The sequence below is a fragment of the Phascolarctos cinereus genome, unplaced genomic scaffold (genome assembly GCF_003287225.1).
Source record: "Phascolarctos cinereus isolate Bilbo 61053 unplaced genomic scaffold, phaCin_HiC Scaffold_1;HRSCAF=81, whole genome shotgun sequence".
Lineage (NCBI taxonomy): Eukaryota > Metazoa > Chordata > Mammalia > Diprotodontia > Phascolarctidae > Phascolarctos > Phascolarctos cinereus.
In genome coordinates this window covers 262,598,647-262,623,137 of record NW_027555514.1, presented here as the reverse complement: position 1 = coordinate 262,623,137, position 24,491 = coordinate 262,598,647, and the positions used below count along the sequence as shown (strand labels likewise).

At 39.8% G+C, this 24,491-nt stretch overlaps 1 protein-coding gene across 6 annotated transcripts in view; it reads right to left on the bottom strand.

Annotated features, from left to right (window-relative positions):
- Positions 1 to 18,608: 18,608 nt before the first annotated feature.
- SOCS2 (suppressor of cytokine signaling 2) overlaps positions 18,609 to 24,491 on the bottom strand; it is a 77,354-nt gene continuing 71,471 nt past the window's right edge. For all 6 annotated transcript variants that reach the window (XM_021006455.2, XM_021006456.2, XM_021006452.2 and 3 more), the window contains 2 exons: positions 22,185 to 22,356; positions 18,609 to 18,754 (listed from right to left, as the gene is read on the bottom strand). In XM_021006455.2, the coding sequence (XP_020862114.2) occupies positions 18,624 to 18,754; positions 22,185 to 22,356 (303 nt within the window). In that variant the 3' untranslated portion in view covers positions 18,609 to 18,623. The remainder of the gene's footprint in view (positions 18,755 to 22,184; positions 22,357 to 24,491) is intronic.

Sequence of the window (24,491 nt, the reverse complement as noted above, 5' to 3'; positions counted from 1 at the left end):
TGGGCATGGGGGATGTTTAAAGGAGACTCGTTGGGCTAGTAAGCAGCTTGGACAAAAGGCAGCTTGTCAGAGCGGGTGTTCAGGAAAGAGCAGCAGGATATGTTAGGCATTGTGCTGAATCACTAACTTCAGAGGATTTGGGTCATAAAGAAACCTTCTTGCTGTGTCTTGTTTGTACTATCTTTAGGACGAAAATAAAAATGACTTTGAGTCGCACGATGCTCCTATTTGCTTTAGCTTTTTTTTTTTTCCTCTCTTGTTCTGGGGAATGACTGGCATGTTAGATTTATAGCCTTCAACAACTTCTAAGCAGGGAGAATTGGAATAGGGCCACACTCTTCTATCAACAGAGCGTAATTTTCTAAAAAAAAAAAATTCAAATACAAATACAAATCACCCTCCCTATCACCATAGTTGTTTGCCAGTCAGGGTTCCTAGAGACCAGGGCCTGTGTCTTTGATCAGCTTTATGGGAGTTATCAGCTATGCCCAGACACTCAATAAATATACCTGGATAATGACAGCAGTTGTAGCGGATGTGCCACCCAGACATTGCCAAAAGAGATCAATCAGTCAGTCCATCAACAGGCATTTCTTAAGAAGCTGTTATGGTCCAGCACTGTGCTAGCTGCTAGAGAAAGACATAGAACAAAATGAAGCAATCTGCTTTCAAGGAGCTTCCATTTAAATGGAACAGAGATACATACAGAACCAATAAAAGAGAATAAATAGGGGGCAGCTAGGTGGCATAGTGGATAGAGCACTGGCTCTGGAGTTAGGAGGACCCAATTTCAAATCCAGCCTCAGACACTTACCAGCTGTGTGACCCTGGGCGAGTCACTGAACCCTGATTGCCTCTGTGAGAGATGAACTCTCAGAAGTGAAGCCTCCTGTCAAAGGTCAATAATTCATGATTATTACTTTCCAAATTCCCCCCACTCAGACCCTGCTTTTAAGCACATAGCAGAAAGAATAAGCTCTGCTCCCAACCTGAACTGTTTGCCCTTAGCTTCCTTCCTTTCTCTTGTCTCTGGGATAAGGGAGAAGGGGATAGGAAGAAAATATTTCACACCTAGAATGTGAGCCCACCTCCCAGTCAATGGGAATAGGAGATAGTGGTGGGTGGAGATTTGTTTGCCTTAGGGTATATAATCCCATTTTCTTGTGCATGGGAGGAGCAGACAGCCATCTGGTGAGATTGTAATAAAGGTAACCTTTGTTTTCCACCTTGAGAAGTCTCTGAGTTTAATTTGGGTTAGGGTTGCTCTCCCACACACCTCCAAAAAAAAATAAACTAAAACAAAAGAGAATAGAGTGGTTAAGATAGATTTTTTTTAAATTTTGTGAGGCAATTGGGGTTAAGTGACTTTCCCAGAGTCACACAGGTAGTGAGTGTTACATGTCTGAAGCCAGATTTGAACTCAGGACCTCCTAAGTCCAGGACCAGTGCTCTATCCACTGTGTCACCTACCTGCCCCCAGTTTTGATAGATTCTTAATCTGAGATCCTACTCACCCCATCTCCAAGATTTCCACCTTTATGGAGAGGAAGAGGCACAGCCTGGCTGATATTCATTCTTGCATTTGCCAGTCTCCAAGAGGAGTGTGGGATTAGGATTATATCTAGCCACCACACCGGGACATGATGATCTCTTGGGGGTTCAGAATTAAAGCTACTTTACCTAATCCTACTAAAAGAGAGGGTAACAGGTTTCTCACTCTCAACCAGTTTAGCTTCTTCCCACTAGAGACTGGTTACACACAAAACAGTCCAGGATATCAAGTAAACACATTTATCTAAGCAAATGGTAAAGAGAAGTCTAGGAAGATTAGATAGATCCATAGATTAGAGCAGAGAAAAGAATACCCCAGAGTAGATGAGGCTTTGACTGGAAGTGAGGTAAAATCTCTGCTCAATCAAAAAGAGGATGATCTCACCAGTATGTTCTTGGCAATATCTAGGGTTGTCAGCACTGGTGGAACCAAGGGACATTTTGTGAAGGATAGGGGTGGGGGTGGGGAATGATTTCCGCCACATGTCTGCAGCTCCAGGGCCTTCCATTAGCCATTCAAAAGTAGGCCTCTTATTTTTCACCTATCTCTCTCAAACTCCTTCACTCTCTGTCTCCAAGGTCTCTCTGCACTCATGCAGTGTTTTGGGTTCAGAGGTCCTTCAAGCTAATCAGAAGCCATATCACCACGTAGAGCCATAGGCCTATCCTTTAGGGAATGCCCCAAACCTGGGCATGTGAGAAGTTATATCGTTAAATACAAGATGGCTCCACCCTTCACAACTGGACGTCCAAACTTTTCACTCAACTGAAACTGATGATCTAGACCCCAAAAAGGAAAAACCCTGGACTTTCCCACATGGCCAAATCTCTGGCCTTCACCTGAGGCTATAATCCCATCAACTGGCCTTTCATTGTGGCTATACCCAATCTCCCAATTCTGTTACCCTTAACTTGGCCTCCATTGTCTTAACTCCCTATGGCCCCAAGCCACTTCCCACCCTAGGCTCCACTCTTCCTTGGCCCTGAGGTCGAGGTCCCTGGAGTTCTATTACCTCACAGACTACTTGGCCACTCCTAGATCCCTCCCATAGTCTTTCTGTATATAAGATCCACCTTGTCTCCATTAAGAGGCTTAGATTCTTACACTCTAGCCATGGGCTCAGATTCTTACAATCTAGCCAATAGCTCAGTAATGTTCAGGTTCCTTAAAAGACTGCCCAATACAACAGATATTCTAATAAACCTTGTCTTTGGCTGAAAGGAGACGGGTTGAATTCTTTCAGACAGCATCCACATGTTGTGATTTTGGGGTCCTGGCACCCCTAAACCTCAACAAAACTGCTCCCTCTGAAATTATCAGCAGGTTCATAATGGCCAAACCTGATGGTCTTTGCTCAGGCCTCATCCTTCTCCTTTATCAACTGCAGTTGACGTTATTGACCACCCTTTTCTCCTGGCTATTCTCTCCTTTCTGGACATTAATGACATTACTCTTTCCTGGTTCTCCTACCTATCTGACTACTCCTCAGTTTCTTTTTTGAATCATCCTCCAGCTTATTGATTGAATGGTTCAATGAATGAATGAATGATCCAGGGGGCTGGTGATGAGAGCCTGAACTAAGGTAGTACTGGTGTGAGTAGAGAACAGTTGGATGCTAGAGATGTTGTGGAAGTAAAAAACAGCAAAATTAGGGTAATGTTAGATATGTGGGATGATAGAAAGTGAATGGTCTGGGATAATGCTCTAGGACTAACCTAGGAAACTGGAAGAATGACGGTACTTTCAACAGAAATGGGGAAGGTTTGGATGATGGATGAATTTGAGAGAAAAGATAATGAGTTTCATTTTGGACATGTTGAATTTGAGATGTCTCTGTGGTTTCCAGTTTGGGATGTCCAATAGGAAAAGATTGAAGTTCAGGGGAGAGCCTGGGGCTGGATATATACAGATATGGAATTCATTTGCATAGAGATGATAGTTAATACCATGGAAATTGATGAGGTTACCAAGAGTAAGAGTATAGAGAGAGGAGAGCACTAAGGACAGAGGTTTGGGGGAATAGCCAATAGTTAGGAGATGTGATGATGGGTCAGATAGGTAGAAGAAACCTAGGAGACAGTATTGTCAGGAAAGCCCAGAGACAAGAGGGTACCTAAGAGGAAAGGGCACTGAACAATGCCAAGTGCAGCAGATATATTGAGAAGGATAAGGACTGAGAAAAGACCATTCAATTAGGATTTGAAATTGTTAGTAACTTTAAAGCACTTTCAACATATTCAATGATGAAGTACAGTGTTAGTAAGAGATTTTAAGAGACATAGTGAGTTAAAAAGCATAAGTCTTAGAGACAGGATGACCTGGGTTCAAGTCCTGCAACTGGCTTATACTACCTGTGTGATCATGGGCAAGTTGTTTGCCCTCTGTGTCTCCAAGCGACTCTCCAATCAGTCAATAAGCATTTATTAAGCACCTACTAGGTGTCAAGGACTGTGCAAAACCACTGGATATATGAAGAAAGGTAAAGGATGGTGCCTGCTCTCATGGAACTCACAACTGAGGGGTAGAAACAATGTGCAAAAACTATGAACAAAAAAGATGTATGCAAGATGTATTGGATGTAAGCAATCCAGGGAAAACACTTAAAATAAGAGGAATCAGGGAATCTCCCTTTCCTGTAGAAGGTGGGACTTGAAGGAAGCCAGGAGGGGGAAATGAGGAAGAAGAGTATTCCAGGTATGAAGGAAAACCAGTGAAAACACCTATAGGGGGGAGATGGAATGTCTTGCTCAAGGGAAAGTAAGGAGGCTAGTGTCACTGGAAGGAAGAGTCAAAGATGGGCTGTTGGTCTGCAGGACTGGGAAGTCCCTGTGTCGTTGAGTCATTTCTGTTGTGTCCAACTCTTCGTGACCTTTTTGGGGTCTTCTCGGCAAAGACACTAGAATGGCTTGCCATTTCCTCCTCCAGTTCATTTTACAGATAAGGAAACTGAGAAAAACAAGGTTAAGTGATTTGCCCAGGGCACACAGCTAGTAGGTATCTAAGGAAGGATTTGAATTCAGGTCTTCCTGACTCTAAGTCCTGGTCTTTAACCAGTTTGCCACAAAGCAGCAACTTCTGTGAATATCTGGATGTCACAGTCTTTCAACTTCTTGTCTGTTGACCTCTCCCTCCAGACTACTTCATCCACAGACAAAAGCACTTCTTCCTTAGACCATCCCACTTCCCAACTGAACTTGTCCTAGATTCTGAAATTCCTACTTGGCTCTCTGTAGTTTATATGATTTACAGCTGAAAGGATCCTAAGAAATCTATGCCTAACCTCCCTTGTTTTACAAAATGAGAAACTAGCCCAGAAAGGCCTCTTCCTCATTTTTGATAAGGTTAATCCTTCTACAACTGCCTTGAATGATGAATGCTCCCTTTTGATAAGATGCCTGATATTTAAGGGAACGCTGAAATCCATTGTTGTCCAAATATGTGGACATCTGTGCCAATAGTATATGTTAAGATTGGTATTTCCCAGGCACTTATTGCTCTAAAGGTGCTCTGTACGTGATTTCTAGGAATCAGACAGCCTCTTAACATACACAGTCTCAGATTTCTCCTTAACAAGTCTTATGCTTAACTCATTTGCCTGGGGAAGACTAAGGTATTTGTAATACATTACTGTTACTGTTGTCTTTTTTTTAAGTGGAGTTCAGATGTAAATGATCCTGCAACTAATTATTATTTTGTCGTTATTCTTTCATATTTAATTTCTGAAGACTAATGCTCAGGTGGGTGAACAGAATAACTGCTTTTTGCAATTAATAATAACAATGAGCAGCTAGGTAGTGGATAAAGGGCCTGGAATCAGGAAAGCTCATCTTCCTGAGTTCAAATCTGGCTTCAGACACTCACTAGCTGTGTGACTCTGGGCAAGTCACTTAACCCTGTTTTCCTCAGTTTCCTCATCTGTAAAATGATCTGGAGAAGGAAATGGCAAACCATTCCATTATCTCTGCCAAGAAAACCCCAAATAGGGTCACAAAGAATCAAACATGACTTTAAAGAAATGACTGAACAACAAAAATAATAAATAACTAGCATTTATATAGTGCTTTTTTAAGATTTGCAAAACATTTTATATATACTACCTCATTTGACTCTCACAACAACCCCATGAAGTAGGTGCTATTATTATCCCCATTTTACAGAAGAGGAAACTGAGACTAAGAGAGGTTAAATAATTTGCCCAGGGTCACAGAGTAGTAAGTGCCTGAGGTTGGATTTGAACTGAGATTTCCTTACTTCAGGCCCAGGACTCCATCCATTAAGCCACTCTCCATTTATTTTATTATGTCTCTGTATTTTGGAAATTGTTCATTCCACTTACGTGATTCTAGAAAAGAGTAATTTCTCTGAGCCTCAGTTTCTTCACCTATAAAATCAAGAGGATGAACACAGTGACCACTAAGTAATTGCCCCCAGGTAATCCTTTCAGAATAACTTGAAGAGAAGGTGCTGACTTGCATTGATAAAGAGAGAGAGAGAGTTCCCTATACCAATGTAATCATGGGTCCAATGTTATCTGCATGCTTTTCATTCCAAATATCTTGGAGAGAATAAATATTCTATATCACATCTATTTTTTGTTCGTTTTTTGGAGGCAATTGGGGTTAAGTGACTTGCCCAGAGTCATACACCTTGTAAAAGTCTAAGGCTGGATTTGAACTCAGGTCCTCCTGTCTCCAGAGTTGGTGCTTTATCAACTGTGCCACCCACCTGCCCCATGATATCTATTAAAAAATATTTTTCTTCAGTTTCTAGAGATCAATGTTATTTCCAGGCAATTGTGAGCAATAGTTCTATCTCTGATAATGGATCAGTTCCCATACAATCTATTTTTTTGAACTCTCTAGGAAATTCTAGAGTCTGTATTTATAATTTGGGAATATTTCATCTGTTAGCTTATGAAGGATACAATGTTCCTGGTGCATAACTCTAGTCCCCTGATTATATCTTGCTATGGTAGATACTAAATGTCTGCAACCTCAAAGACAGGATTTGAATCTAGTTGTTAACACCTTAGATCTATTTTCTTTCTTTTCTTTTTTTTTTTTTGGAGGCAATCAGGGTTAAGTGACCTGCCCAGGGTCACACACCTAATAAATACCTGAGGCTGGATTTAAACTCAGGTCCTCCTGACTCCAGGACCACTGCTGCTACTTAATAGCATCGATCTAGAGTTGGAAGGGACCTCAAAGGACAGCTAGTCCAATCCCATCATTTTACAGATGAGGAAACTGAGGCCCAGAAAGTTGTGACTTGTCCAAAGTCAAACAGGTAGTAAATGAATAGGATCATAGAACAATAGATCTGGAGCTGCAATGGACCTCAGAGGCCAAGTGGTCCAATCCTCTCATTTTACAAATGAAGAAACTGAAGCCCAGGTAAGTAAAGTCATCTGTCCAAGGTCACACAGACAGTGCCTGTGTTATACAATCCCAACTATTTCCTTGCATGGTCCACATCAATCAATGAGTATTGTTAATATCATTGAGTAATAACAAATTCCATCCCACAGATTCACTTTTCCCCAGCTCACATCCACTCCTATAGGCTTCTGTGTGGCTACCAGGCTGGCATTCAGGATCCAAATGAATGAAATCCCACTGTGAGGTTAAGCAGGGCAGGCTCCTTGTGTGCTCAACATTTGGCTCCCAAAGGAAAAGCTCTGACTCTGTACTTCTGGCAGAGAGGGAAAATAAATCTTAATGAAAGGTTTCAGTTTTCCTAGCGGGAAATTAGACACTCGGGCTGATTCAACGGCTTTCTGGGAGGCCAGTCTTGTGAGTTAGCAACCTCAAAAGTATCACAAGAGGCAATCAGGTAGAGCAGGAAGAAGGAACAATGGATTTATAGAAAGAATACTTGGTTTTAAATCAGGCTCTGCCTCATACAAATTATATGACTCTGAGAAAGATATTTCATCTCTCTGGGTCTCAGTTCCCTTACCTGTAAAAAAAAAAAGTGATTGAACTCAGTGGTCAGAGATATAAGATGCTATGATGAGGCAGGGACATAGCACCATGGAAAGAATGCTAGATTTCAAATGACTCAGATTCAGAATCTGACACTTAACAGTAAATCAATCCATAAGTATTTATTAAGCACCAGTATGTTCTGGGCACTAGTGCATTCCTGGTATAAATTCCACTCTGTCACAATGTATAATCTTTGTGATAATGTTGCTGTTGTCTTCTAGCTATTTAAGATTTTTACATAGTGTTCTTTAGTGAAATTGGTCTATAATTTTTTTCTCTGTTTTTGCTCTTCCTGGTTTAGGTATCAGCCCCATATTTGTTTCATAAAAGGAGTTTGATAGGACTCCTTCTTTGCCTATTATTCCAAATAATTTATTTAATATTGGAATTAGATGATCTTTAAATGTTTGGTAGAATTCACTTGTGAATCCATTTGGTCCTGAAGCTTTTTTTTTAACTTGGGAAGTTCATTTATGTCCTTATGTTCAATTTCTTTTTTCTTAAATAGGTTAATTTAGGTATTCTATTTCCTTTTCTGTTTATCTAGGCAGTTTATTCTTTTGTAAGTATTCTTCCATTTCACTTATATTGTTAAATTTATTGGTATATAATTGGGCAAAAATAACTTCTAATAATTGCTTTAATTTCATCTTCATTGCTGGTATATTCAGCCTTTTCATTTTTTATACTAGTGTTTTGGTTTTCTTCTCTTTTTAAAAATCATATTATATATAAATATTATATATTATGTATAAACTATTAAGTTTATCTATTTTATTGGTTTTTTCATAAAATGAACTCCTAGTTTTATTTATTAATTCAATGGTTTTCTTACATTCAATTTTTTTAATTTCACTTTAATTTTTAGGATTTCCAATTCGGCAATTAATTAAGGATTTTTCATTTGATCTCTTTCTAGTTTTTTTTAAATTGCATACTCAATTCATTGATATGCTCTTTCTCTATTTTATTGATATTTGCATTTAGAGATATAAATTTTTTTTTGTGATCACTGCTTTTTCTGCATCCCATAAGTTTTGGTATGTTGTCTCATTATTGTCAATCTCTTTAATGAAATTATTTATTATTTCTATGACTTGTTCTGTAACCCACTCATTCTTTAAAATCAGGTTATTTAGCCTCTGATTAATTTTTAATCTGTGCATCCATGAGCCTTTATTAAATGTAATTTTTATTACATTATAATCTGAAAGGGATGCATTTAATATTTATGTTTTTCTGCATTTAATTATAAAGTTTTTATGCCCTAATATATGGTCAGTTTTTGCAAAGGTGTCATGTACTGAGGAGAAAAAGGTATATTCCTTTCTGTTCTTTTTCGATTCTCTTCAGATATCTATCATATCTAGCTAATCTAAGATTCTATTTGTCTCCTTCATGTCTTTCTTATTTATTTTTTGGTTATATTTATCTAGTTCTGAGAGAGGAAGGTTGAAATCCTTTACTATTACAGTTTTGTTCTTTCCACCTGTAATTCATTTACCTTTTCCTTTAAAAAATCTGAATGCTATAACTTTTGGTGCTTATATGTTTAGTATTGATACTGCTTCATTATCCATAGTACCTCTTAACATAATGTAGTTTCACTGTTTATCTCTTTTAATTACATCTATTTTAGCTTTAACTTTGTCTGAGATCATGATTGCTACCCTTGCTCTTTTTTTTAAATATCAGTTGAAACATAATAAATTCTACTCTAGTGCTTTATTTTTACTTTATGTGTGTCTCTCAGTTTTAAATGTGTTTAAACAATCTATTTTGGGTTCTGGTTTTTGATCCATTATGCTATCCATTTCCATTTTACAGGTGAGTTCATCCCATTTACAGTAAAAGTTACAATTAATGGTTTGTATTTCTCTCTATCCTATTTTTCCTCACTGTTTATCCTTCTCTCTCTTTCCTCCTCAGAAATCTAATTTACTTGTGACCATGCCCTCCCTAATCCATACTCTTTTCTAAAAGTCCCTCCTTTGTTCTATCCCCTTGCCCTCCAATTTCTCTGTAAGTTAAGAAGACTTTTCTACCCTACTAGATATATACATTATTCCCTCTTTAACCCAGTTTCAATGAGAATAAGGTTCCTGCTGTACCTATCCTCCACCCTCTGGTCCCCTCCACTGTAATAGTTCTTCTATTCATACCTCTTTTGTACAAGACAATTTGCTTCATTTTACCTCTCCCTACCCAATTTTATTTTTTAGGATTATCCCATCATATACAACTCAACCCCAAGCCTTCTATCTACATATACTCTTTCAAAATACCTCAGTAATGATAACATTCTTAAGAATTACAAATGTCATTTTCCCATATAAGAAGTAAACATTTTAACATTAGCAAATCCCTTATAATTAGTCTTGCATATTTACCTTATGTTTCTTCTGATTCTTTAAAGTCGATATTTCTGTTCAGTTCTGGTCTTTTCCTCAAGAATACCTGAAAGTCCTTTAATTCATTAAATATCTTTTTTTTTCTCTTTCAGGTTTTCTTTCAGCTTTGCTGGGTAGGTTATTCTTGGTTGCAAACCCCCTTTTGCTCTTTGGAGTATCAAGCTCTTTGGTTTTTTAACGTTGAAGCTGCTAAATCTTGTGTAATTCTGACTGTAACTCCACAGTATTTAAATTGTTTCTTTCTAGCTGCTTGTAATATTTTCTCCTTGACCTGGAAGCTTTGAAACTTAGTTACAATGTTCCTGTGAGTTTTCATTTTGGGGTCTCTTTCAGGTGGTGATGGGTAGATTTTTCAATTCTCTTTTACCCTCTAGTTTTAAAACTTCAGAGAAATTTTCCTTAATAATTTCTTGAAGTATTGTGTCTAGACTCTTTCTTTTATCATAAATTTCAGGTAGTCCAACAATTTTTATATTAGCACTCCTTGATCTATTTTCTGAGTCAGGTATTTTTCTAATGAGATATCATGCTCTCTTCTATTTTTTCATCCATTTTATTATTTCTTAATGGCTTATGAACTCATTAGCTCCCTCTTGCCCAATTATGTCTTTAAGGAGTTACTATATTTGACTTTCTTTTCATAATTTTCTTGTATTACTCATTTCTTTTCCTAATTTTTCCTCAACCTCTCTCTTACTTAATTTTTAAAGTCCTTTTTTAAAGCTCTTCCAATAATTCTTTTGGGACTTGAGATCATTTTACATTTTTCTTTGAAGTTTTAGAAGTAGCTGTTTTGATTTCATTATCTTCTTCTGAATTTGAACTCTGATATTCTCTATCACCATAATAGCAATCTATGGTCAGGTTCTTTCTCTGTTGTTTTTAATCATTTTAATGGCCTATTTCTTGGCTGTTAACTTTATATTAGGGGCAGGCTCTGCTCCCTGGGTGTGGAGATAAATATCTTAGGCTTCAGGTTTTTTGTGCTGTTGTTTTTCTGAGCTCTATCTGGGGCCTTTAACCTCTTGGTTCTTCCAATATTCTAGAATCCAAGACCAGGTATGGCCACTGCTTGTCCAGCTAATGGTCTCTGAGTGACCTCAGGTACCTCTGCCCCTGAGCTGAGGCCAGAGCCCCCAGCAATGGTGTCACCACAAACTCTCTTACTTCCTGTGATGACACCCTCCTCACAAGCCTCCATTCACCCCTCTGTCCCAGAACTGAAACCAGGGACTGGCTCTCCTGCCAGGGACCACAACCAGCAGGGCCCCACCCCTCTAGGACCACACTTGGATTTGTGTGTGTTTGCTCCTCCTCACCCACAGCCACAGCATGGAACCACTAGTCAGTGCACCTGCGCCCTGAGTCTAGTACCAGCGGAGGGCCCTCACAATCTTCCCCTGATCTGCCATGGGAGCTCACACCTTCCTTAGGGTGAAAGTTCTGGAAGCTGAGGTTGCCCAGGACACAGCTGCCCCCAAAGCCTGTCGTTTGTTGACACAGCTGTATGTGCCCCGAGGTACCTGAATTTCAATCAGGCCAGCCACCAGCCCTGGAGGTCAGATCTTTCCTAACATCCTTCCCAAGTCCTCTTAGCCTGTTCAATTGCTTTTACCTTGACTTTTAACTATTTCTGCTGTTCTAAAATTTACTTTGAGATATTATTTTAAGTTATTAGGGGGAAGGGGCGGGAATTTGGGAGAGGAGGCAATTTCTTGCCATCTTCTGCCATCTTCTCACAATTCCCTCCAGACCTGCACTTTAGGAAAAAATCCCTGGGGCACTTCTAGGGAGGATGGATTGGAGAGCTGAATGGCTTGACTCAGAAAGACCAGGTAAGAAGCTATTCCAACAACCCAGGTGGAAAGTGATGAAAACCTGAACTAAGGAGATATTTGTGTGAGAAGAAAGAGGATTGGTTATCACCATGTGGCCTCATGTCAATCACTGAGCCTTCCTTAGGTCTCAGTCTCCCTATCTGTAAAATGAGCGGTATGTACTAGCTGGCCTCTAACATCTTTCCAGTTTTCAATGTATGACTCTCTGGTTGTTCTATTTTTATACTCCTTTGTGCTCCTGGCACCTAGCATAGTAACTGGCAGATGCAGGTGCTTAAATTTGTTTGTTTGTTCAATCCCCAAAGACTGTTATTTTTGGTTTATCCTTCACAAGACATCTTCCAAGGAAAAACTAGTTCAGTAGCTAAACTTATTCTGGGAGACTGAATTAATGCACACCTATAGTGTTAAGAAAATCAATATCCAATTAGGTTCATGTTCCCCTGAGATGTGCTTTTATTGACATTCTGTCAAGAGGGACAGAACTCCTTTGAATTATGACAGTCAGTGTATGGTACTGCTCACACAGCACTTAGCATAGCCTGTCTTGACTTATGGTTATTTAATTTGAGGAAGGGAGGGATATGTGGTCTGGACCTATGATTGCATTGGATAGGAGTCTCCCAGAGAGCAAACCCCCTTCTCCAATGCAGATCACCTAGTCTTAGAAAGTTATCTGGGTCACCCAGAGATGAAGTGATTGCTGAGGGCCCCACAGACTTTGCTTCCAAATCCAGCAGTCTTTCCAGTACTACGTCCCTGCCTTTAGGAAACTTGAATTCTTCTGGGATAAACAAGTTCAGATAGTATAATAATAGTAATAATAATAATAATACCTCACACATAGCAGAAGTCTTTTGCTATGGGTCTTGAACCCAAGTCTTCCTGACTATTAGTCCCTCTCCAGAGCACACCGAACTGCTTCTCAGTTGTTTAATTTTTATTTAATTTATTTAACAAATTTAGTGTCTTCTCTCTGTTGATTACCTCCAAATTATCCTGTATATAGCTAGTTTGTACATAAAACTGTGAGCCTCTTGAAGACTGTCTTTTACCTGTCTTTGTATCCATATAGTAGGTGCTTCATAAGTGCCTGATGACTGACTGACTGAATTGGATTAAATCTGTGTCCGTTGTAATCCCCTTCTAAAATAATAACAATTAGATTTGAAGCTCCTTGAGGGCAGAAACTTTATCTTATTCTTCCTTGCATCCCCCATTGTGCCCAGTGCTTCAGAGTTGAGGAATATCTACCTCCATAAAGATTCTGTCTTCCAGTCTTAGATCTGCCCATGGAGCAATGTGGAACAAATGTCCTTTTCCCATGAGGTCCTCCTGTCATGCCTCATGATGGTGAGTCCTCAAAGGCTCTGTCAATGGTGTCCAATCTCTAGCATGTGATATAAATCTGAAGGCTTCAAGAACAGGATGGGTGATGGAGTGTATGTGTGTTATCTGAGAAACTGATGAGTAGAGAAAGGTACATCACTAGATCAGATAGATGTAGGTGTATGAATTTTCTGCTACTGCAGGTCTTTTTTTAAACTGTGTATTTTATTTTTAGGAAATTGGGGTTAAGTGACTTGCCCAAGGTCACACAGCTAGTAAGTGTCAGGTGTTTGATCTGAGGCCAGATGTGAACTCAGGTCCACTGTGCCACCTAGCTGCCCCAAAATTGTGTATTTTTTAAAAAATGTCATTGTCCTTTCCCATCCTCTATCCTGCAAGAGAATCCTCTCTTATAGCAAACAATCTCCAGATAAACAAAGGAAACCGATACCTAAATAATGTCTGACTACATATATAGCATTCTGGTCCTGTAGCTCACCATTTCTTCATTTTCAGTCCCATTGAATAAAGTTTGGTCATTAATGTTCAAATCCTGCACAGTTTCACCACTCAGGACCCCCCAGGAAACTCTCTAAGACTAATCAAAAAGCATTGGTGAGGCACATTTGCTCACAAGGAGTTTCCTATACAATGACATCATAGGTCCAGACCACACATCCGGCCCTCCCTCTCTCAAATTTAATCACCACAATACAAATCGGTCTATGATGAGCACCATGTGAACAATGCCATATACCGACAGCTATAATTTGATAAAGTCGTGTCCTATCTGACAGAATGACAATAAAATCACATCTCAATGGAAATTAAGTTTAATTGGATATTGATTTTAATACTGTAAGTGTCCATTAATTCAGTTCCTCCCTCCTCCCCCCAATAGATTTAGCTACTGAATTTTTTTGCTTTGAAGATATCTTGAGAGATAACCCATAATTAATATTCTCTTCATGTAAACATACTGGTCACATTGCTCTGAGCAACTTACCTCACTCCTCAGTTCCCCAGGTAATTCTCTGAGTTGGCTGTAGAAGTTGCATTGAGAGAGAAAATTCCTCACAGAAAGCTCCTTATGCTAATAAACCACATGTCAAAGCCCATATACGTATCTCATTATATTAATCTGAATTGAGATATCTCTAACTGTTCTCTTCCTTTACTTTACTATAGTCATTGGGTATATTATTCTCCTAGTTCTGCTTTCTTTGTGCCATACCAGTTGCTGTCTTTCCATGTTTCCTGAAAATCTCCATATTTACCATTTGTTACCACGCAGGTTACATGTTACAATTTGCTTAGCCGCTGTCCAATCAATCTACCTTTTTTTCTAGTTTTATGCCACAATAAAAAAATGTTTTAATCCATACCTTGGTACATGTGAGACCTTCCCTTCTGTTCTTGATCTGCTTGGGGCACATACTCACAAACCATCATCTTTAGAGCTTGTTTGTGCTGTCTCTTCCATTAGACTGTGAGCTCCTTGAGGGCAAGGGCTACTTTTTTACTTTCTTTGTATCCCCAGCACTTAGCACAGTGTCTAATACTTAGTAGGTACTTATTAAATGTTTATTAACTAACTGATAGAATCCCTGTACCAAGGAGGATGAACAACTTAGTCACTTTTTTCATCTATTCCAAACTGTTTTACAGAACAGTTGAAACAATTCACCACTCCAATAATGTATCAAAGTGCCTACTTTTCCACAGCCCTGCCAACGCTGACTATTTCTATCATTTCAACCTCTTTGACAATATGCTAGGTGTGAGGGGAAGCATCACAATGATTTTCATTTCCCTTTCTCATTTTATTAGTGATTTTACAGGAATATTTAAAGGCTGTTTACTAAATTAGAAGAAGGGTTGCAATGTTTCTGGATAGAGGGAATACTCTTACATGTAAAATCATGGATCTTTGAGGTATTACAGCACCATATCTTCCTAGCCCCAATCCTAACCCTATTTTTTTTTCTGAGCCACATACTGAGTCTTCTACAGACTCTTCCAATTCTTTTGGATAAAAAGATAATTTCCAGGTCTCTTATCAACCTGGCTGCTCTTCTCTAGATACACTTGAGTTTCACTATTTCCTTTTAAATATGGATGGTGCCCAAAATTAAACTCAATGATCCAGGTATAGCCTGAATAGCACAAGTGAATAAAGGACTATTGATTCTCAAGATCAGATTACTATACTTCCATTAACGCAGTCCAACTTTGCATTAGGTTTCTTAGCAACCACATCACAATAATGCTAATTATCTAAAGCAAATATTATAAGACGTTTCACACGTCATAAAAGTAATTGCAATAACAGGAGCTCACATTTACAGAATGCTTTAGAATGGTACTGTCCAACTCATAGAAATGGGAGTCACTAAGCCATATGTAAGGATCCCTGCAGGCTCCATATTGACTTAGAAAACCACACATGTTTATATGCTTCATTTTTAAAAATACCTAAAAACACTAAAATCAGAATGGAACTACATTTTAATCTGGTGCAGCCCACACTCAGAAGTGTTGTGCCTACATGAGCATTTGACACCTCTGTTTTAGAGTATATGTGAGTAGAGGGATAGGGAATGCCCTGGTGATTTCATTGATATAGGGAGGTCCCAGGTAAGGAAACTCCTTCTACTGGTGAAGAACAACACATTGTCTGAAACTTACGTTCTTAGAGAGCCCTGAAGAGTTGAAATTATTTCCTCAGAGTCACATAGCCAGTAAGCATCAAAGGTGGGACTTGAATCCAGGTCTTTGTGGGTCCAGAGCTGTTTGTCTCTTACACTACATATCCACAAGTATATGTGAGCTTTGTATTTGCAAAACACATATCGTTACAGCCTCCCCACAGCCCTGTGACCCCCACATTTTGCTGTTACCTCAGCACCGAACTTGGGGTTGACCAGAACTCCAAAATACTCATCACATGACCTGCTTCCAAGTTTTTGTCACATGTTGTCTTACCTGCGCTCTTGGAGCTTAGCTTGGTCTTATCTGCCAATTACAGCTTCTATTTCTCTACTCAGTTCATTAAGTGAAAATATTGACTAAAACAGGATCATGAGTAGAGCCCTGTGGTCAACCGTTAAAGACCTCCCATCCAGTTGACATTGATCCATTAATCAAGACTTCTAGGGTACAGTTGTTTAACTAGTTATGAATGTACATTACAAGCAGATCATCTCATCCACAAAGATGTCAGGGAAGACTCTGGCAAAAACTTTGCTGAAATAAGATACAGTTGGTCAGTACAGTTTACTTTCTCTTAGTCTGCCAGTCAGGTAACACTAGCTAAAAAGATTACATTGTTAATATGGTATGGCTTGTTTTTAATGAGCCAATGTTAGCTCCTAGTGAACAGTCTTTCCCCCATAAATGTTTGCAGATCTTTGGTAATTGATTGTAAAAGTTTTCTGGAGATCCACATCAGGCTTACCAATCTACGGTTTCCAGAATTCACTGCTTCAGGGGCAGCTAGGTGGTACAGTGGATAGAGCACCAGCCCTGCAGTCAGGAGTACCTGAATTCAATTCTGGCACTCACTTGTGTGATCCTGGGCAAGCCACTTAACCTCAATTGCCTCACAAAAAACAAACAAAAAACAAACAAAAAACAGAATTCATTGCTTCTCTCCTTTATGGAAATGAGCCCAGGGAAGTCAGTAACTCTGTTTCTAGAAGAGAAGAAGGCCAAAGGTCACCAGCCCCACATAGCCCCTTTCAGTCATTTTCCTAATGTGAGACTTGCTCAAACCATGATTGGCATAGGTGAGTTGTTGTTTGTCCTTCGTTCTTGATGAGGACCATGACATCAGGGAGGTGATGCCATGACATACAAGTGAATTGGGTTTAAGTGAGGGAGGACTGTGCAAAGTCACCAGCCTCATTTTCTCTTCCAGAGCCATCTGGGTCCAGTGGCCAGATACAGATCAGGACTGGAGATGGCCTCCAGCATGGGGAGAATACAAAGGAATGAAAAGGAATTTTCTTACTCTAAGTCAGAGAATTGACTGAATTCACTGACTAGGAGCCTCAAGCAGAAACAAGGGAATTGATAGGACAGACTGTGTAGGTCTTCTCTAACTAGTTAAGTAGGTACAGCCATCTGGGTTCTAAATTAGATATCTGAAAAGCCCTGGGACTAGGAGCTAAAGAGTTGAATAGGCTTCTCCACTAAAGGGAAAGAGGCTACATACCAGCTGAAGACAAGCAGATGGCCGCACAGAACAGCAGGAAAGAGAGAGGATTAGAAACAGTCTACAACTCAATGGAGGTGGCTTACAACTCAACAGAGGGCATTTTGAAGTCTGGTGTGGTCATCAGAGAACATTAGCGGCACTGCAAAGGAAAGAGCAGTGAACGCTGATGGTCCAAAGCTTAAAGTCACATAGGAAATGACTGGGATTCAGTCAGAATTTGAATCTAGACCCAGATCTGACTCATCCAGTCAATTTCCCACCATACCACCCTCTCTCTCTCTCTCTCTCTCTCTCTCTCTCTCTGTCTAATAGGTATTGACCTATACTAAGAGAGTCAAAATGCAAACATGAGAGAGGGATGGAATATCTAGCCACCAATGCCTGAACTTCCTAATTTATTTTTAAAATTAACAGGCACCTCATAATGGACAGAAGATGGAACGTTATGTAGAGGAACAGTGAGCAGGAATAGTTTGGCTGGAATACATGAGGGGCACTAACATTTAATTGGAACTTGGACTGGAAACAAAGACTGAAGTCATATTGTGAGGAGCTTTTAATGCTAAATAGAAACATTTGTATTTATTCCTGGTGTCCATAGGGAGCCACAGAAGCTTCTTGAGGACAGCAAAGGCATGGTAAAACTTGTGCTTTAGGAATATTAACTTAATAGCTATACAGAGGCTGGATTATAAGGGGAGAAACCGAATGCATAGAAAGCAATGGCTTCAATAATCCAGACAAGAAGTAATGCAAGTCTGGGCTAGGGTAGATGTGATGTTAGTAGACAGAAGGGGATGAATGTGAGGGATATTGAGAATACATATTCAGCAAAACTTGGCAACTAATTAGATCTGGGAGGTGAATGAGAATGAAGATTCCAGACATATAAATATATGTATATGTATTTACATACCCATATCCAGATATAGATAGATAGATACACACACAATGTAGTTATGTATATATAAACTCATAAGTCAGCATGTTCTAGCAGAAACACTGGATTTGAGACAATAGACCTTAATTTAAATCCTTCCTGTGCTAATTTACCTGTGTGACCTTGAGAAAGTCATATAACCTCCTTGGCCCTCCAGTTTCCTCATACATAAAATCAGGAGATTAAACTATATGGCCTCTGAGGTCCTTTCCATCTCCTTATCTGTGAGCCTATGCTAACCTGCTTGGTAGAGAGAATTTCCTCGAATAAACCAATGAAGTCACAAGGTGGTCAAAATAAAGTAAATGTTTCTAAAGAACAGTCTGTGCATACCTCCAAGAGTATCCTTAAGGCAAATAGGAGAAAGGAGCAGGAAGGCTTTTCCAGATGATTTCCACATCCACAGCCCACATCTTCCCATTCACACAGCTGACTGAGAGGGCTAAGGGATGCAAGAGCCCAATGTGTTCATTGTTCACTAAGTACAAAAAAATAAAGCATTTGATTCAGTTATAGCAACAATAACAATAAAAAAGAGTTGGCACATATGTGGCAAGCTTGCAAAACATCCGCCACTTTTCAACACCTGATCTAATGCCAAGTTTGTACCCAAGGACTTTCACACATGGTAGGACCTGCCACGCTTGAACTTTAAGAGTGCAGCCTTCAAGAAACCAAGGTCACCTACAAACCATGAGAAGGCATCCCAGTAGGACGCTGGTCCTGTTGTTGTTACATTTTGTTTGTTTGTTTCTTTCTTTGGTTTTGTTTTGAACAGATCTTTGATTCCAATGGTTCAGAAGACTCCCAAAGAGAAAACTCCATCCACCAGTACAGATTAGGACCTGCTCTATAACCATTTTGGAGTTGCCAGAGGCACCGAGAAAAGTGAGAAATAAATGACTTGTTCTGATCCCTGTGATCTGTGTATGTCAAAGGCAGAACTTGAGAACCAAAGTCTTTCTGACTCTCAGGCCAACTCTCTATCCACTCCGTCATGATGCCTTTCTAAATCCCACACATACTCGTGTATGTGTGCATATAATACATGGATGTATTTGTATGATCAAAAGGGTATATTTGTATAATATATATGACTACACAAACACCTATAAATATATAGTCACATAAAATATATACAAAGCTATACATACACATGTAGAACATTATTTTTGTAAGTGTATACATGCATATAAATACATATACATGCTCAGAAATATGCATGTAATACATATATACATGTACATCATATGTATACACATATACATATGCACATGGGAGTTTTGTTTTGTTTCATTTTTTTGCTTTTTGGCGAGGCAATTGGGGTTAAGCGACTTGCCCAGGGTCACACAGCTAGTAAGTGTTAAGTGTCTGAGGCTGGATTTGAATTCAGGTCCTCCTGACTCCAAGGCCAGAGCTCTATTCACTGCGCCACCTAGCTGCCCCACACATGGAAGTTTTTTAAGGAAAGAAAGGATTTGCATTCTCTGCAGTTCCAGAGTTGTTAGTTGCCTTGGCCATATGTGTGGCCTCACTGTTTTGTAACTACTCTTGTGAATCCCTTCACTAAAAGATAATTTTCTATTGGCTAACTATTACTGAGAGGCACACCATTTGGGGCTCGTGAGCTATCGTCTTAGAAGTAGCCATTGATGGAGTAACTTAGAACCTGTGAAAGTAGCAGCTTCCTGACAGAGATAACCCAAAGGAACTGCTACACCTATGATAATTTGAGGAGGGAGGTGAGATCACTGACAGTCATGGGGATCAGGAAAGGCTTCCTGTAGGAAACAGTACATGAACTAAACCTAGGAAAAAGCTAGGTGTTCTATGAGGGGAAAATTGAAGGTGTGGATTCTAGGTGTGGGGAATTGCCTATAAAAAGGCAGAGAGGTAAGAGATATCATTCTGAGTTCAGGGGAACAGCAAATAGGTTAGTATGTCCACAACTGAGAGACAAATGTGAAATAAATCTAAAACTATAGGCTGAAATCAGATTGTGAAAAGTTTTAAATGTGAAGCTTATTTTGCTTTTTATTTTAGACGTAATAAGGAGCCACTGAGGGTTCTTGAGCAGAGAAGTTGCATGATCAGCCTTGGGCTTTAGGAAGAATATTGGGGCAGCACAAATGGACTGAATGAGTTGGAATATGGAGAAGGAAGAGGCAGTCTCAAAGCCATTCCTTGTGAAAACTTAAAGAAGCCTCTGGCTTCCATTTCTCTGATCCTGGTATTCACATTCTTAATCTAAGCCAGGGCTAGGATCCTCCAGGAAGGTCTTCAGGTGCTTGATATTCTCAAGCACTTGGTAAGTGCTAACTGTGTGCTGGGCACTGTGCTAGGAGCTAGGGATACAAAGATGAAAGGGAAATAGTCTCTATCTTCAAGGAGCTTACATTCTACTGTAGTGGGGGGAGGGATGGCATGCACACAAATAAGTAATCAGTCAATCAGCAAATATGTATTATATGCCCCCTATGGGCCAGGCTTTCTGTGTATGTGCTTATATATGTAACAGGATATGGCCCTGCTGCTGGGCCCAGTGGCCTGGGACTTGTTGCTCTCTCTCCACTCCACTTAAGGGCCCCTGCCCGCTATGTCCATGGCCTGGGTTCAGTCCTGGGAGCCTGACCACCTGAAAGAACGGTCAGCTCTCTCTCTCTCTCTCTCTCTCCGCCCCCCCATCCCAAGGCCCAAGGGAAAATCACTTAAGGGTGCAGTTTAGCTCCTATCTGGGGTCTCCCCAAAAAGGGAGTAGAAAAGTACTCGATACACAATGTCGATCAAGTATGGGATTGCTTTTTATTTCCTCTCCACACACAAAAATGTTAAACACATATTGACAGAGAGAGAGAGAGAGAGGAAAGGAGGGAGAAAAAAGTAAAGGAGATAGATTGATGATAGAGAAGGAGAGGGAAGAAAGAAAGAGAAAAAGAAAGAAAGAGAAAGGACAGAAAGAAGAAACATATAAAAAGATAGACAGATGATAGACAGACAGACAGATACATAGACAGACAGACAGACAAACAGACAGACAGACAGACAGACAGATAGATAGATAGATAGATAGATAGATAGATAGATAGATAGATAGATAGATAGATAGACAGACAGGTAGAGAAAGCAGAAGGGGTAGCCAGAGGTCCAGGCTGAGGTTTGCCTACCTGAGCCTCCTTCTTGCTACTAGGTGAGAAGAGTTACCATGACGCCAGAGTGGAGAAGGTCAGTACGGGAAGTTATATAACATCATCTAGTAGAGAGTTGAAAGAAGAGGGAGCACTAGAGAGTAGGGTCATTCTTTTTGTTTTGTTTTGTTGTTTGTTCTTTGGTTTTGTTTTCATTTTTTCGTTTTTTTGTTGGGTTTTTTTTTGTGTGAGGCATTTGGGGTTAAGTGACTGTATAGCTAGTGAATATTATGTGTGTGAGGCCAGATTTGAACTCAGGTTCTCCTGACTCCAGAGCCAGTGCTCTTCCCACAGGGTCACTCTTTTTCAAAGTCCACTGAGTCAACACTTCTCTTTGCTCAATGGTAGATAAGAACATCATTCCACCATGTCAAAGCACCAAGGCCTTTTGACATTGAGGCACAGGTTTTTAGAAGTTCTCAGGAGAACTCCAGAGAAAACTCTATAGGATGGTCCCTATTAGCTCATTCCCATCCATGCTTTAAAAAATGCACCCCTCCCACCCACACACACACACACACACCCCTTCTCAAGCAGAGTTTTCTTTACAAAATTCATTCCTTTTCAAATATATAAATGTCACCAATGTGCTGAAAGCTCCTATGAATTATGGGAAATAAGAAGCTCCTAGGTAACATGAAATCAAATTGTAGTTGATATTTGTAGGAGGTTATTATGAAACATTATCCACTTAAGGAGAGAGGTATGAAGCAATCTGGTTACCAGACAATGATGATATCACTTTTTTGCCCAGATATTCATCGATGGCTCCTCTCCCCATTAACTCTGATCTCCCAGGAGACCCAGGATAATAGCATGGGGTCCTCTGTTTATTGCAGCCAGGGCTTGTGGGCTCTATGACACAACCAGGATCCTTTTCCCTTGAGCAAAGCATCTGCAAATTAATGAATGAACAAGGACTTATTGGCCATGTGTCTGAGTGTGTCAATCCCCAGCAGCATCCCTCATAGGCTCCCTGTTGGTACCAAAATGAAATAAAACTCCTCATCTTGGCATTCAAGAACCTCCATAATTTAGCCCCAACAACTTCTTCCAGGCTTAATTTCATAGTATGGTGTACCCTATATTCCCCAACCTCAGTATTCCATCTTCCAGCTGTTCCTCCATGCCAAGCATACACTTCTTCCCCATCGCCACTTCTTAGAATCCTGTCTTCTTTCAAAGCTCAGCTCAGATGCCCCCTCCTCCATGAAGCCTTCCCTTATTCCCCCAGCTAATAATGTTCTCAATTTATCATATTTCCCTAGGGCACTCCATCTGATCTCTCACTTCCTTACACTTATCTATTCATTTTATTATCTGTAGTGTACCTACGTGGTGCAGTGAATAGAGAACTGCAGTTAGGAAGACCTGAGTTTGAATCCTGCCTGTGACACTTAATAACTGTGTGACCCCGGGGAAGTCACTTAGCCTTTCTTGGCCTCAGTTTCCTCATCTGCAAAGTGAGGGCAATAATAGCACCTGCCTCACAAAGTTATTATGGGGATCAAGTGAGATTAGGATAGATAGATAGATAGATAGATAGATAGATAGATAGACAGAGACAGACAGACAGACAGACAGACAGAGAGATAGATAGATAGATAGACAGACAGACAGACAGACAGACAGATAGATAGATAGATAGATAGATAGACAGAGACAGACAGACAGTTGCATGTATGTAGATATATAGATTGTACACATATATAAAGCAATTTGCAAAATACTTAAAATACTATATAAATGATAGTGATGATGATAATGTCCCCATCCCCAGATCAATAAGTATTTATCAAGCATCTTTTATGTGCCAAACACTATACTAGGTACCAGGCATACCAAGAAAAAAAAATAAAATGGTCCCTATCCTCAAGAAGCTTCCATTCTAGGGGGAAGATGAAATGTCCACGGATGGGTATATTACAAAATAGATACAAGGTGATTTTGTCAGCTGCAATGGCAGCTGGGAGAATAGAAATTCCTAAAGAGCAGAGGCTGTTTGTCTTGTCTACCTAGTACCTTGCGCATAATACTCACTCAAAAAAATACATTTGTTGACTTGACTATCCAGCTGTATTCCCACACACTGCTAGGCACTATGGGAAACAGAAAAATACGAAATATGACTTCTGCCACCAAGAAGCTTATAGACAATTATTCTTTTAATAGGGAAGAAGGGACTGCAAAAATCATAATTGCTTTTACTAGTGAGCCATAATCACTGCTGCAAACTGAATGCATTGGGTAAAGTTTTTCTTGTACATGGGCATAAAATGATTCAAAGTCAATTCAATTCAACAAGTGACAGAGTGTGGCAATATGGGTAGCTCCTCCAGACCCAGGTGTGTGAATCCCACCAGATGTGGGTTTTATTCTTGACTTCAACTCTGGGTAGAACAAGAAGAAATAAATCTCTAGAATTCAACAATTAATTACCAACGACATTCCAGGCACCATTCCAGGCACAGGGATACAAAGACAAAACAAGAAAACAGACCCTGACCTCAGAGAACTTACATCCTACTGGACAGGATACAACATAAACACAGATGACTAAATAGATCTAGAGGGAGAATGAATTAGTGGAAAAATCAAAGACCTCTTGTGGGAGGTGGAACACGAGCTAAGACTTGAAGGGCTTCGTAGACCATAGGATCATAAACTCAGAGTTGGAAGAGACCTCTTTTTACAGATGAGGAAATTGAGAGGCGAAGTGACCTACCCAAGGTCATACATATGTGTAGTAAGCTTCAGACGTGGTCAATAATAGTTGATAAACATTTATTAAGCATCTACTATGTCAGGCACTGTGCAAGGACATTTGAACCCCTGTCCCTAGGCTCAAGAACCACATCCAAAATTATGCAAGAGCCAGCTAGAAGTGGTGCCTGAGAGTCAGAGCCACTTATTAAATTCTTAGTGGCAGCATCTACATCTCAAAAACAGGCAAACAGTACAAACAGGGCTTAACTTATTGGTTTTTGATTGTGTAGGTTTAAAAAAGTGATGGAGGAAATAGATTAAAAT